Source organism: Brachycentrus maculatus, unplaced genomic scaffold (genome assembly GCF_059751285.1).
Source record: "Brachycentrus maculatus isolate JH-2025_06_01 unplaced genomic scaffold, ASM5975128v1 h1tg000175l, whole genome shotgun sequence".
In the NCBI taxonomy this organism is placed as follows: domain Eukaryota; kingdom Metazoa; phylum Arthropoda; class Insecta; order Trichoptera; family Brachycentridae; genus Brachycentrus; species Brachycentrus maculatus.
In genome coordinates, this window is record NW_028280927.1 from 578,561 (window position 1) to 594,072 (window position 15,512).

Genomic DNA, 15,512 nt, shown 5'->3' on the forward strand with positions numbered 1-15,512 from the left:
GTTACTTTACTATTTGTGTTCTAGTCTTGTTAACCTTAATCCCATATCCCAAAATGAGAAAATAGAAATTACTCACCGGGAATATTATATGTTTATTTAATTTATGTATGTAATATGTCTTGAAATAAATAATAAATAAATAAATAATGAATAAATAAATAATAAATAAAGAGTGGTGTGGCGTTCGATTCTCTCTGCCAATCAGTTAGTCAGTTAGTTTTTTCAATGCAATCATTATCTAGTTGCGGTGTCTGCACTACGTATTTATGGTTTGTTTTTATTTGGTAGTATTAGGGACCGCATATTTTCATCACAGAGTATTATTAATATATGAATATGAAGCGAGGAGAAATGAGGTGAACAGGTAGCATGATCCAAACTTTCTCGACCTGTTGGCACCGGAATACTAAACAGTTAGCTATCTCTTATTCACACAACTTCTGATGGTGGCTGGTGACTAATGTTTCTATGAAGTTGGGTTCGAGTACAGGTTAACTGAGACATCTGAGAGGAAAATGATCGTACAATCATAAAATGAGCATATCCGATGTTATTGAGAAATTTACAGCATTTTTTCTTCATTCTATTAATTTATTTGTTAAAAATAAAACCGTACATATATAAACATACAAACGTTCATATACTATAAATAGTTTTTTTTAAAAGTTTTTTTGCAGAAGCTCACCAAGCCACCTTATGTCTATTGTGATTGTAGAATAATAAAATGAGCATATCCAATACTAGTAGGAAAAGTGGTTTTCTTGTTTTTCAGTTCTTCATTTATTTATTTTTTAAATATAACCGCTCATCAATCAAGAGTCAATCACTGGCGCTAAGAAATATTTTTTGGGTGAAATAAATATTTATAAACATTCAACATGCAAATATTGTATCTTATAGATTTGACGTTTACTTTTTAGAACTCCATTTCAATTATAATTTTAATTTTAATTCATACAAAAAACGCCGCATCCCAAAGGATTTTAAACCTGGAAGTTTAATATATTGACTCGTTAAAAATGACTAACTGCATTGGTGTTTATTTTTGTTGCCAAGCAAAAGTGACTTAAATGGCCCTCCTGAGCATTTTATGTTTTGGTAGTTGGTCACTTTCTCCTGTACGACTACGATATATTCGAATATAGGGACCCTCAGTCCATTTAATCTTCACAGTAGTTTGAAAATGCCATAACAAGGCAAAACAATTGTCACATATCGCTCACTCCTTTCAAGAACGTCATAAATCAAAAATCGTCAATTTTCAGTTGTGCATGTTTTCGGAATGCCCAGAAAATATACTATATCCCAGCAAAAGCGGCATATTTTTAACTTAATATTTACCCGCTACAGGGCAGAATGTGTTATTTTTGCATTTTGAAGAAAATATTTTTCAAATGGAGAAAGAACCTTCAGGTTTTACCTAAACCGATCTGTAGCACAGTAAAAAGTTCAATAAGTGGCTTGATATTTTTAATACATTGTATTATATTTTTAAACTTTAAAAACGTTCTTCTGAATTTTTTTTTTGTTGATTTATGACGTTCTTGAAAGGAGTGAGCGACATGTCATTTTTAAATGTTTTTAATAATAATGAAATACAATTAAGTAGACTCTTAAAATCAATGTTTTTTTTTAATATTAAAGATATAAATATTGTAATGTCTTTCTTCTTTCTGTTCGCCCTGTTATTATTACATATACGCACCAACATCAATAACGTGACCGCTAGAACTGCCAGACTGGTTCGGTTCCCGACTCCCAAGTTCATTGCCTCTGCCTCATCTCTTCAGTCATCGCGGAACGGTGCTTCCAACGCTCACATCTTCACCCCTCTCGCTTCAACCTTCAATGTCAACGGTGCTTAAAATCACCTCTCAAACACGGTTCAAATCGAGCGAAACTCTTACTAAGTGCACTCCATTGCAATAAGTTCCTCTGCGTTTGATTAATCGGGTCAATTGTTGTTTCAGTACGCAGTTTCCGGGTATTTTTAGTGGCGAAATGAATTGTACATTAACTAAATATTTAGTGTAATAAATGAATTGTTAACATGTTTAAAAATTATTTATTTTTGTTTTGTTTGCTGGTGATTGTGCCCTCTGTGTGGCCAGCTAAGTTTGTACCTAAATGGAAAAAGCAGGTACGTGTTGTTCAATTATTTTATTTTTCGTAAATAAATTCATTTATCGTAAATATATAATATTATCATAAAAAATATATTTTCGGTTTTATACGAGAACTTCATTGTGTATTATTTACTCTCTCTATCCCTTTTATTATTATTCTCTCTGTCTCCCCCTAAACTCCTTTCCTATTATCTATATGAGTTTTATATGTTGAATTTAATACATGTACTATCTGCCCACTAATCCAAACAGTTTAAAAACCCTTGACCTTGACCATATATACTAGTTTACTTTTATAAAGATAATGCTTTAAAAAAACTTAACTAAAATGTATATATCTTTTGTACAAGAAATATGAGAAATTACAATATTTAAAAAAAAAAATTAAATAGCATAAAATTTGGTATATTCAATTTGAAAAGATCCGATTGATTTGAATTTTCATTAAGTGGATAGTTTTTAGTACCTATTACGAGTATTAGTTTTGAGAAAGGAGCTATCTAGTTACATGCATACATGTAAATAATAAGATATCAAAGAAAATGCGAGAAAAAAATTAAGTAGCAGTATTAATTTTGACTAAATTTTAACCAAACATTTTTTAAAACCTTTTTTAATAATTTTATTTTAGGTAAATAAAAACATTTTTTTATATTTTATTAATTTTTATATTAATAAAATATTATTTCGGTCCGTAATGTTTCCAATAATATTTGTAGCACCATACCATATTTTATGGCAACGCATAACTTTCATTTTATTTTCACTTATTGTTTATCAATATGGATGTCACGATTGTAATGATAAAAATATACATATATTATTCAAATGAGCTACCAAAACGTGTTGTCTTGTAAGACTTCCTCCAATCCATGTCTGCACCTAAGTGCTGTACGAGTATAGGACGGTGCACCAAAACGACATGATTTCAGTTTTAAATTCCCTTTCTTTTTAACTAGATGTGTAATATATTTAACCCTAGATTACTAAACTATCCTGCGAGTGACGTTGTTACTAAACATTCGTAAAAAAACGACATAGAAATAAAACGGGAATAAATATGATAATCGAAATGTTTTATTACTTAAAAAATAATAGTAATACTTTTATAATTTATATTTGAAGCACTAACTTTGTGATTTTCCATTTTATAATTAAAATGTAACTTTGTTTTAAAATCAATATAAATATTATATTATAACTTAATTATAGTGTCTACCGGTTTCGAAGCTAACCGCTTCTTTATCAAGACTGATTAATACTGATTAATCAGTCTTCATAAAGAAGCGGTTAGCTTCGAAACCGGTAGACATTGTAATTAAGTTATAATATAATATTTATAGTGATTTTAAAACAATGTTACATTTTAATTATAGTAATATTTTTGGTTTTGTAAGATCACGTAATAAGGGGAAAAGTGTATTAGAAAGGTACTGTGAAGCAGGAGACATAGGAATTGTCATTTTGTCGTCGTAATTTTTACAATAGTTTAGTATTATAAGGTTAATGGGATATAGATTACTCAAGTGATACAGCTCAGGATAAAAGACGTACTGCTATTTGTTCAAAGAATAGGAGAATAGTACCAATCAAAAGCACTCGAGGTTGGATACCAGTACTCGTACAAGTTGTGCAAATCAGAGAACAAATATTTAAATTCCTTGAAGATGACGTCTACTGCAAAACTAAACGCAGTGTAATATTTGGCGATAATTATCATCAAAATACCAATAAAATTAAAGCGGTTGTTTTAAAAATTCTTTTGACAAAGAACGGTTTTTTGCATAAGCAAATAAATTGAATTTTCCTATGTGTAGATGTAAAAGCGTATATAATTAATTTTGAAAAAATAACAGTATATTGATGAAGTCAAACAAAATAAAAAATTGCAAATATATCCCCTCATCTAGCCCACCTACCTACATATATATTATAAACATATATTTTAATCATCTTTGAAAATTGAATATTTGGTTGTCACTTTAATCATATTATTCTTTGTTTTTTCAACACATTTGGTGTTGCGAAGAATAGAGTGTGAAATCACCATTCTGACTAGAGTATGAATCCACCATTCTAACTACAATTATGTGATTTTTTACATAATTCAAGTAAAATACAAATTTTCCCGGTAGTATTTTTTCTCTGATTTTTAAATCGTTTCGTTTTTCTATGATACAATTTGCAAAAAAAAAATATACTGCATTTATCTTTTTTTTCTAAAACATAAGGAATTTTCCACACGAATAACATTCCGTAATTACTTTATTTTTAATGTCATTACTTGATTCACCTATACCTATTTATTTTTTTAATTAATTGTGATACGTGTTTCTATGCACTGCGCATCATTTTTGCGGTGTTTGAATATGATGAAGAATGCAATTGAAACACATGTAGCAATAGATTTTAAGAAATAGTGGTATTTACCGAGTAAAACTATATTTTAATAAGTAAGGTAGATCTAATCTTCCAGTTGGTTTATGTTGTGAAAAAATATTTCCAGGCTTGTGAGATTCCGGCTTCTCAGAGTGAATACAGTCACTACAAATGTAACGAAGATGGCGAACTGAAGTGTCTTCCTGGATGGCAAGGGGACCTCTGTGACGTCCCAATCTGCAAACGGGGCTGCGACCCTCTCAATGGTAAAATCCCCTTGCTACAAAATATTTATATAATTTTTTTTATTGTGGATCAAATATGACAAACATATATGATAGTGGCGTTGGAGAAATTGTACAATATATTGTAATGAGAATAGAACAAGAAGATGAAGAAGAAAAACGTTATCCAAATAAACAAAATCGTTTGGGTATTAATAAAGTTTGATTACAAAGGTTTGTAATATGCATACCACGACTATATTATTTGTTGATTTGGTATTAATTTTGTGGAATGACAAGTTGATTATTAAAAATTAAACACTTGTATTAGACCACTAATTAAGTTTTATTTCATATTATTTTTTGACATCTCATCAAAGATGAAGAAGAATATGGAAGTCTGGGCATTTACGGGGCTGACGACCGTCATAGGCTGGTTTAAGTGATCACTTTACACACGTGTAACTTTCACCAATTCTACCCATTATTGACAACCACACTACTCAAATTCTTGGAAGTTCTATTTATATGAACCAATTTAGAAACCTTGTTCATGAATCACTAGAACTTCACTAGAGACATCTATTGGTGAGATGTAAAGAAGCTCTTTATTAAGCAGAAACTCTTATATTAGTATGTGAGATCCGAATCCTGGATTATAATCACACACATGAGAAACGCCAGAAAATACCATTTTCATTTTTATTATTAAGCTTATAATTTGACCAGATAATTTATTTACAACATGTTGATTGTGTCTAAATACTTGTTCACAAAATCTGGATTATCTCCAATTACGGGAGTTATTTTCATATTATTTTTTGAAAAAATAATATGAAAATAACTCCCGTAATTGGAGATAATCCAGATTTTGTGAACAAGTATTTGGACACACTCAAAATGTTGTAAGTTTTATTTCATTTCACACGACTTGTTTCGAAAATAACAGGTGTTTACATCGACAGGTGATTATAAAAACTAACGTAGAGGTGGGTGGGACTTGGTTTAATAGGGGGATGGACAATAATGGTGATGGTTTTCAGAAAAGCATATTGTCAATTAATGTTTTATCAGTATTTAAAATTGTATGTTTTCTAAGTGCGCTTTATATGGGACCGAGTGTAACTTTTTGAGTGTGTGTGAGTCAAATGAGTAGGTGAATCAACCAGGACTAAATCAGGCTGTTTACAAAATTCATAATTATGCATGTTATTTAATTCCAGGGTACTGTAAACGTCCCGGTGAATGCAGATGCAAGTTAGGGTTCTACGGAGAAAGGTGCAACAAGTGCATTGCTCTTCCTGGTTGCCAGCATGGATACTGCAACGTTTCCTTCGAGTGCATCTGCCATAAGGGATGGGATGGCCTTTTCTGCTCTGAACGTAAGTTTCTGTCAAACTTTTTTTTGTTAATTTGTTTAAACTTCTTATATAATAGATATGCACATTGCTATGAATGAATATCTTGCGTCTACACAAAAAAAGTGAGAATGGTCAAGATTTGTACCGTTTAGATGGTGTTTGAAATTACTGGGCAGATAGTACATATATCAGTGTATGTTTATATGCAAAATTGTTTGCTTATGTAAAACTTATACTTCTTCTTGTAACCTTAATCCGCACCCAATGGTGTATAGGGCACTGCATCGTTTATGATCAGTGTTTTCTTGGTCGATAAATATATGAATGTAATGTGATCCGCCCAGCGTCTCATATACCAATCCAGAATTAAATTGAATAAATATTACAGTAAAAATCACTTTAATTTATTTTAACGATCGAATCTGGGACCTTCAGCGTGGTAAGCAAACCACGACACTACGAAGGGAGACATTGCAACAATCGGAATAAATAAAAATAGTAGGAATAATTAAATAATTTAATAACTGCATAATTGAGTATAAATAATAAGTAAGACGTAGGATACAGGAGCAGATAAGGAGTTGAGGATATAAGAAAGAGTATACAAAAGGAAAGCATGATATGATAGAAATTTGGAATCCAATAATGAATTATCCACTCACAATGTCTTTACAGCACAGAATTATACTGTAACTTAAGATAGTTCCTTTCGGTGGATTTGTATAGTCTTTTGAGAGACGTCTGAAAACATTTCAGGCGTCTTTCAGTATATGCGTATTCAGGCGTATTTCAGTAATATGGTACCGTAGAACGGGGCTACTTGAACTTTGATGTGTTACTTGATCCCAGTACAAAAAAAACTGTATTTGGTCTACAATAATGAACGTATAAGTGTCACCTGTCAGAGAAACAATGAATCATGTCGATACGTTCATTATTGTAGACCAAATACAGATCTAAATATTTTTTTGTACTGGGCTCAAGTAACACATCAAATTTCTACAGTATGTAAAACAATACGGGAAGGATCTTACATACATTTCATTAAGGTCTCTGCTAATCAATTATTGGTGGAATTTGTTAATATTTTGAATATTCAAAGCATTAACTTTGTGGATCATTGTGATATATTATTTGGAGAAATAAAATGACTTCGTTTTTTGATCCAATTATTTTTTAGTTTTTTTTAAATGTGTTTTTTATCTCTTCTTTCAACAGACACATTTTTGCTTTAAAATTTTTATTTATTTATTTTTATTAAATTGAGAATTAATGAAATTTGGAGTCAGTTTATGTTTTAAACAGTTATTTAAAAAAACATATATTAAGACACACCAATCTGTAAGTGGATCAAAAAACAAAGTCATTTTATTTCTCCAAATAATATGCAATTTGTGAATGTTACACGTATAAAAAGTGATTATGTAAATCAGCCAATAATAGGTCGTAAACCCTTTAAATAAATACCCAGACTTTCTTTGTCATTTTCATCTACGTTGATATGTGTCGCCTACTTTCAAAAGCCGCCAGATCCATGTAAGTCGATTTTACAAAAAATGCGAAATTCTCCGGGTAACATTTATGTTTCAAAGATTTGTCTATTTTTAGATAAAATATTATGAAATCGAGTTTTTTTTTCAGTATTAAAAAAAACACGAGACACGAACCGATAATGACGTCATCGTAATTTTTGACCTATCCCTGCTCTCTGATTGGCCGATATGGGTCAGAAGGCCCATATAACATTGGACATAGCGGAATTTGAAATGCAACGCGGTTTTTTAAGAAATTTTTAGCAGGATTTTCAAGAATATAAATATAAAAAAAATAATAAAACTTACAATTGGCATTCCGATAGGGTATTTATTTTAAAATCTTATAAAATTGGATAGGGCGGTTTTTTAAAGTAGGCGATACATATATCAATACTTATTTTTATTTAATGTTATTATTATTATTATGTTGCAGCCCTATGCCGTTCCGACTGCCACCCGACGCGAGGGTACTGCAATTCACCCGGCGCGTGCACGTGTCGCTTGGGATGGGCCGGTCCCAACTGTCGCTCTTGTCAGCCTCTTCCTGGCTGTCAGCAGGGATACTGCGACAAACCTCTGGAATGCAAATGCCTCCCTGGATATACTGGCCTGCTGTGCCAAACCCGTAAGTATACAACTACTACTGCTACTACCACCCGTTTCCCCCCAGGGGTAGGCAGAGAGGATGGAACGCCACACTCTTCTGTCCTGACATACACTCCTCGCCTCCTTCACATCCATACATCTAGTCATACATGCCCTTCGATTACGCAGAATTTTGACACCGCCAGATTTTAGGTTCTGATTGATCTGATCGTGCCAAGTCTTTTTCGGTCGTCCTCGTTCTGTTTTCCCTCTCACATTCGCCACATATATTTTCTTACTCATTCTCTCGTTATCCATTCACTCCACATGTCCATACTACCGTAAAGAACTCTTCCTAAACTTTTCAATTATTCCTCATTCAGCCTTACATTCCATTCTTATATCTTCGTTTTTAATTCTGTCATACAATGATTTTCCACACATTCGTCTGAGGGAGCGCATTTCAACAGCGTAAGTATATATTTTTTATCTTATTTATATGTGTTAAGACCTACACATTTTCTTATCCGTCAAGGACCTCATTACTGAGGGTTGTGACCCTTGTGGAAGCAATGAGTCTTCTCCAGTTATCCCTTGACTGCGCTGAATGTAGCGCTCCAACCTGGTGCCTGCTGCTGTCTTAAATTGATCGGTCCATCGTGTGGGGATCTTCCTCTCCCTCTCTTCCCCTCCAGGCAATTAATCATAACCAGTCATTCCAGGCTATCCTCGTTGCCACGTGCAACGTGTCCACAGATAAGACCTACACATTACGTTATTTTTGTATTTAACTTTAAATACTATGAAAACTCCTAATTTAGGCATAATACAGGGTGTGCCTAAATTAAGAGCATCCTTGAATATGGATCCCAGGTCTGGAATCCTAGTTATGATATCTATAAATGAGGAATCGAATGAGTTCAAAATAGATTTTTAAAATACTTCAACTTAATATCTTCTAGACCTAGATCACACTCAAATTGTATAGACTCTACGATCTTCTTAAAAATGAAGTCTCCGGAGGATTACAGAAAATCAGCAGATGTGATCATCTTTTATACATTGTTTAACTCATGCATTGATTCACCGGAATTACTGGAACGTATAAGTTTTAGAGTTCACGGTCGGATAACCAGGACAACTGACACCCTAGCGCTTAACTTAACTTAACTTACATTTCTATGGAATACTTACATTGCGCCTAGGAAGGCAACACGCTTAACTTCATATTACACTTAACTAACTTTTATTTCAGCGATCTGCGCCCCCGGGTGCCATAGCGAGCGAGGCTACTGCCGCCGGCCCGGCGAGTGCCGCTGCCGCGTGGGCTGGACCGGCGAGCGCTGCGAGCGCTGCTTCCCCTACCCGGGATGCCACCCCGAGCACGGCTCGTGCCGCCGCCCGTGGGACTGCCTCTGCGCGCCCGGCTGGGGCGGCATGCTCTGCGACCAAGGTACCATCCGTCAGACGGTGTTTTTCTGTGACTTTAGTACTTAACTACTTAAAGCATGGGTGGCCAACCCGCGGCGCCCTTGTGATGTGTCACGAATATTTTTTTTATAAATATCGGGTCCTTCAAAATATATTTAAAATCATATTTAAGTTATTAAAACCAATCAAGTTTCTGTAATTACATGGAATGTATACATTCTGGTGAAAAGAAACTCAAATCTCGCACTGAGTGGTCATTGATAAATTGGTTTTATTTCAAATAAAATTTGTAATGTTGTTTGATTTACGTGTCCTAATTAATAATTTTGGTTGTTAAAATTGATAACAATGTTAAAAGATACATTTTTGTTGGTCCAATGTGTGTTCTCACATCTGGAATTCTCATTACCATAAAATGTTTCTTTTTCATATGCACCCTGATTGTACTTTCTAATTACCTCTGCATTCACATTATTTATTATACTTTTTAAAAAAAATCAATAACATTTTGTTATTCTAAGATGTAATGTTCTACCGATAGCGCATTTACGAGAACAACGCTAAAACTCAAATTTGAAACTTAAAAGTAAAGTTGTGTGAAAATCACGTAGGTACATACATTAGCGTATTGAAGACTTCTTTTACGTTGTTCTAAACTCTAAACTAATATAGCGGTATGACTACCTATCAAAGTGATCCAAATAAAATGCTTCAAATGCGTATTTTTAAAAAAGAGAACGATTTTATATTATTATTATTATTTTTTAATTTGTAGTCACCCAGTAAAAGAATGATTCTGCCAGTGTCAAGTATTATTTTTAGATTGTAACATTGTAATCACAAATGACCGATATGTGTATGAATTTCCATTTTAGAGATTCAACATGGATCGTTAAATAATAACATAATAGGTTTTAAATAATAAAAATAAATTTAGATAATTTATAAAGCGCCTTTTTTGAAAAATACTATCTCAAGGGCGCTTCATGTTTATGGTACTTTACTATCAGTTTCTTGAAATTTTTTTACAGAACTCAATCATTGCGAAAAAAATGCAGGAACATGTCAAAATGGCGGCAAGTGCACCAGTCTGCCCAAAGAAGACGGGTTGTTCAGGTGCGAATGTCCTTCGGGCTTCAAGGGCAGGCAGTGTGAACTAGCCCCACCAACGGTCACCTCGACATCGCCTAAAACCCCGGACGACACAGTTATCGACATGAACTTCAACTCGTCCATGCTTCTAGAAAGTTCCGAAGAAGATACGACGGTCTTAGGAATCAAAGTGCCAACAGAAGATAAAAATAATACCAGTACTACTAATAATTCCAGTACTACTAGTAATACTACGGATACTACTATTAATACTACTGACACCACCGATAATGAAACATAAAAAAATACCTGAACTATTTATTTGATCCCATCAAATTAACGGCGTAATATTTTTTTAACGGCTGCATTTGTTTTCTCGTTTGAAACAAAAAACTAATTAAACTGAAATGTTTCTGTAATAAACATTAATTTATTAAAATGTATTTTATAAAAGTTTTACTTTTAGCCGTGTTTATTTGGATGATGCAAACAAATTTATTTATTTTTAAAAATCAATATTGAAATTGATGAATTTAGGACAAATAAGACAAAAAAGTAGATAAAAATATTTTGTATCTCATTAAAAAAATCTTGCTTGAACAATAATAATATTTAAATGTAATTTTCATATAGTTTATTAGCTTTGTGCCTCAGATGCATACCTACGACTTTTTTTTGGCATAATATCTTTTTTATAACAAAGGTAGTAAAAATATTCACTTTATATGAAAACATCACTTAAAAAAAATATTCTTAACCATTCAGAATACCTGTGTTTAAATGTCATTCATTTTCTCTGATCCAAAAGTAGGAAACGTACAAAAATGAGCGTAATGCTTTACGTTATATCTTTCTTCTCTCTCGTGTAACGAAATGTCCATAATAAAGTGATGCATCCTTGAAATTTCACTCTCTGTCTTGTCCAATTATCGATTATCGAATCGTCGCCTAAGAACTTTCACTTTAAAAACTTTTTCTAGATAATAATTTATTCATGCTAATCAAGAGTGATCTTAATCGTCACAACTAGTATAAAATTACAGTCATAGGGTGGGAAATTATTCTTGTATTTAATCACAAGAAATTTAACTACGATATCGCAACACCATTAAATACTATCTTGGTAATTAACTTCAAAAGCTTTTACAATTTGAACTAATCAAAGCCCGCATTCCTTTCATTAAGTCGTTTGCTTTGACAATATATTTTTGAACTCGACTCTAATCTTTCAATTTATGCAATTCATCAACAATTATATCACGATTCATCAAACAAAAGTACAGCCGTTTTATATGTAAGGATATTTATTAAACTATTTATTGTTATTTATTAAATGTTAATAAAATATTTGGAAATATTTGTTTATTGTTTTTATTGTAAAATACAAGTTCAATAGAATAATGATCCTTTCCAATGTATACATATAGTAGTAATATCCTTCACTTAGAAATCATTTTTGTCCTTTGAATCCCACCAAATATATTCTACTCTCAAATCCAAATATCTAGCGTGCAGAACTGATCGCTTTGCCTGTTATATGAGAGGTATTCTGATATGTAAGGATAGTTTCATACCAAAAACACTAGAAACCACAATATATTTTCTTGCAATAACAGCCGGACAGTGTCAGGATTCAGTATTCCTATACACCGAATGCAAAACATCGGCAATGATTTCGCAGATCATATCGATAACTGGAATATGTCACTTCCTAACTATAAAGTAATAATAATTACAATATTTCAGGCTAATGCATAATTCCTTTGTTTATATGTTCATCTTTGATTAGATAAGTATTTTTCGAACTAATAATATACTTAAAAAGAGAAAATACATTATTTTATCATAAAGTATACATGTAAAATATTGTGTACAAATTGGTTTTGCCCGTTAATATACGATAAAAAATAAGTCATTGGAAAAACACTTAATAGTTACACTTGCAAAAACAGGCATTATTTATTGATTTGAGACATACTAACGTCTTTTATCTGCTTTCACTGTAATTACACAAATATCCACATTTTATTCAAGCACTTTTTCAAAACCTTTTCAAATTGCCTATTAAATCTCCACTTTTTCTGGAATATTTACTGCGTAAATTCCTTATTAAATATTATTTCAAAATAAATTAAACTTTTACACTTATTTGAACGACATAATTTCCTTAATTGCTAAAGGTGAGAGTATGCCGCGAAATATCTGGATCGCAAATTGGAGTAACCTGAGAAAACGATGAAATAAATATTTATAAAATGTAAACATATCTCAAGAATATGGTCACAACTAACATAACCACATATTTTATTATTATTACTTTATCTGGGAAGTTCAAATTCGTATTTAATGTGATTATTGTTTCCAAATAATAAGTCTATTATAAATATACCCACACCCAAACTAACTAACTATCATGCCGCTAGAGGCAGTAGTAGGCAGAGAGAATAGAACGCGACACCAATCTCTCTTTGCAAACAATCTTCCCTTCTTCCACATTCATGCATCGCCCCATCCATACATGCCGGTTTTTCCGACTCCTGACCTGACCACTGAGTATTTAAAATAATTGATCATGCCAAGCTTTTCCTCTTTCTTCCTTTGCTTCTATTACCAACATTCGCGACATAAATTTGTTTAACTATCATTATTTCAAGCATTCGATTCAAATGCCCAAACCATCTCAACACACCTTACTTAATTTAAAGAGAAAGAGAGAGATACAAGTATAATGCACAATGTGAATTTTAGAAAGGCTATTTGTATATTTTGTATATTAAAAGCATTGTTAACTTTGTGGTATGGTAATGTAACTAATATATACTCTCTTTATTATTCATCGTTCACTTTGTGTAATACTATTTTAAAGTATTAAAGTTTGTAATCCATTTTAAAAAGACGACACATAAAAACCTTAATTAAAATAAAATATTTATTTTAATAAAATAACATCAAACCTAAGTCAGAAGGCATGTATCTTGACACACCCTGGGATTACATAACATACTCGTATGCTTCTCACATAACAGTACCTCTCCGATGCGTACTCGTAATATGTGCAACATAACAGGTGAATACATACTGCATTTCCCCTCACCCTAGCAATTTACAAAGTGCAATGCATTTCTTCGTTACATAAAAATTTAAATACCAGTAAATCCGATTCTAAGAACCAGATCTGAGGAAAACGCGGATTGTTCTAAAGACTGTTTTCTTATATAAACCCGCATCGTTTAGTTCTTTTTATCATTTGTGGTGTTAGCACGATACGAGCCTTGCCTAAATTACCACTAGATTTATAGCAGAATAGTTTGGGTTCGCGTGTTTCAACAATGAACACGAAACCGTTTGTGTTGGTAAGCGACTGATTCAGTAAAACCCGTTGAATATTTAATGTCAATTTTCTTTAGTGATTTTTAATAACATATAGTTTAGAAATTCTAAATAAAAAATAATTTTTTTTTTTAAAACAAAAAACAAAACAAAAACAAAAACAAAAAAATATGAATTTCTAAACTATATGTTATTTAAAAAAATATAGTTTAGAAATTCATATTATATCATATTATTTTCTTTTCTTTTCCATTCATAATTTCCATTATAAAACTTATTGTGATTGCGAAAAATCACAGTAATGTTATATTTTTTAATTGCGTGTCCCCAATTTTTCATATTTTGTATGAAAAATATTCGTTCAACTTAAATTTCTGTGCCTAATTTACGATTTGGTTTGTATTTTTTCTTCTTCTATCCCTTCACCACACTAATTGTACAAAGGGCACTGCATAGAAGCAGTGTTATCTTGATGGTAAATTATATTAAACAAAGGTACTCTGCGCTTTAGGTACCACCCAAGGATAATATTAAATAAATAAGAGTGAAAAATTACCTTCCTTTATTTTGACCGCTCTGGGAATAGAGCCCGGGATCTTCAGCACCAATCACTTAACCCTTACACTACGGAGAAGGTGTTACAAATTGCTCATACACGATCTAAATTTATGAAAGAAAACTTATGATATTTGCAGATTGTTAATATATTTTTTTTAAATTTTATTTCAAGTTATTCGTGTTTTTAAGCGTTTTTATTCAGATCATTTATATCGCATATTGTTTATTTTATTTTAGGGTATTATAGTCCTGCAGTGTGTTATTTTGATACAAGGCGCAGCACTTAAGGACAATGTACAAGCACAGCCTCAAACTCTTGTCAAACGTGACATCATTTCCGGAATAGACTCCGTTGACCCGTGGATCGGAGGGCAATTAGGATGGAAGCAGAACACGTGGAAACCGATCGTATCATCACCACTCGTCACCCAGTATTGGAAGAAGAAAGCTCCTCTTACAGCATCCCATCCAATTATTGACACACAACTTCCCTATCATGGATACATCGGCGGCGAAACGTCCCTTCTAGGGAGTTCTGCCCTAATCAACGCACCGATCAGCACTGGCTACATTGGAAGCGGATATCCTGCCCACGCAATCAGCACAATTGGAGGACATTCTCTATTTGGAGGACATTCCCTAATCGGAGAACATTCCCTAACCGGAGGACATTCCCTTATCGGAGGACATTCCCTTATCGGAGGACATTCCCTAATCGGAGGAAATTCCCTAATTGGAGGGCATTCTCTTATCGGAGACTCCTCCCTTATTGGAGGGCACTCTTTGATCGGTGGATCATCATTAATTGGCAACTCTCCAATTACAGGTGATCTAGGAATTGGTTCTTCCTTCCTGGGAGATGGAATTGAGTCACCAATTTGGTGAAATATA

At 32.6% G+C, this 15,512-nt stretch overlaps 1 protein-coding gene across 1 annotated transcript; it reads left to right on the top strand.

Moving 5' to 3' along the window:
• Nucleotides 1–1,786: 1,786 nt before the first annotated feature.
• Nucleotides 1,787–12,092, top strand: LOC148308142 (uncharacterized). Its single transcript, XM_088262185.1, has 6 exons — nt 1,787–2,140; nt 4,633–4,771; nt 5,953–6,111; nt 8,059–8,250; nt 9,466–9,663; nt 10,673–12,092. Exons 1-6 carry the CDS (start codon nt 2,051–2,053, stop codon nt 11,032–11,034), a joined length of 1,140 nt encoding a protein of 379 aa, XP_088118311.1. The 5' UTR covers nt 1,787–2,050; the 3' UTR covers nt 11,035–12,092.
• Nucleotides 12,093–15,512: the final 3,420 nt, after the last annotated feature.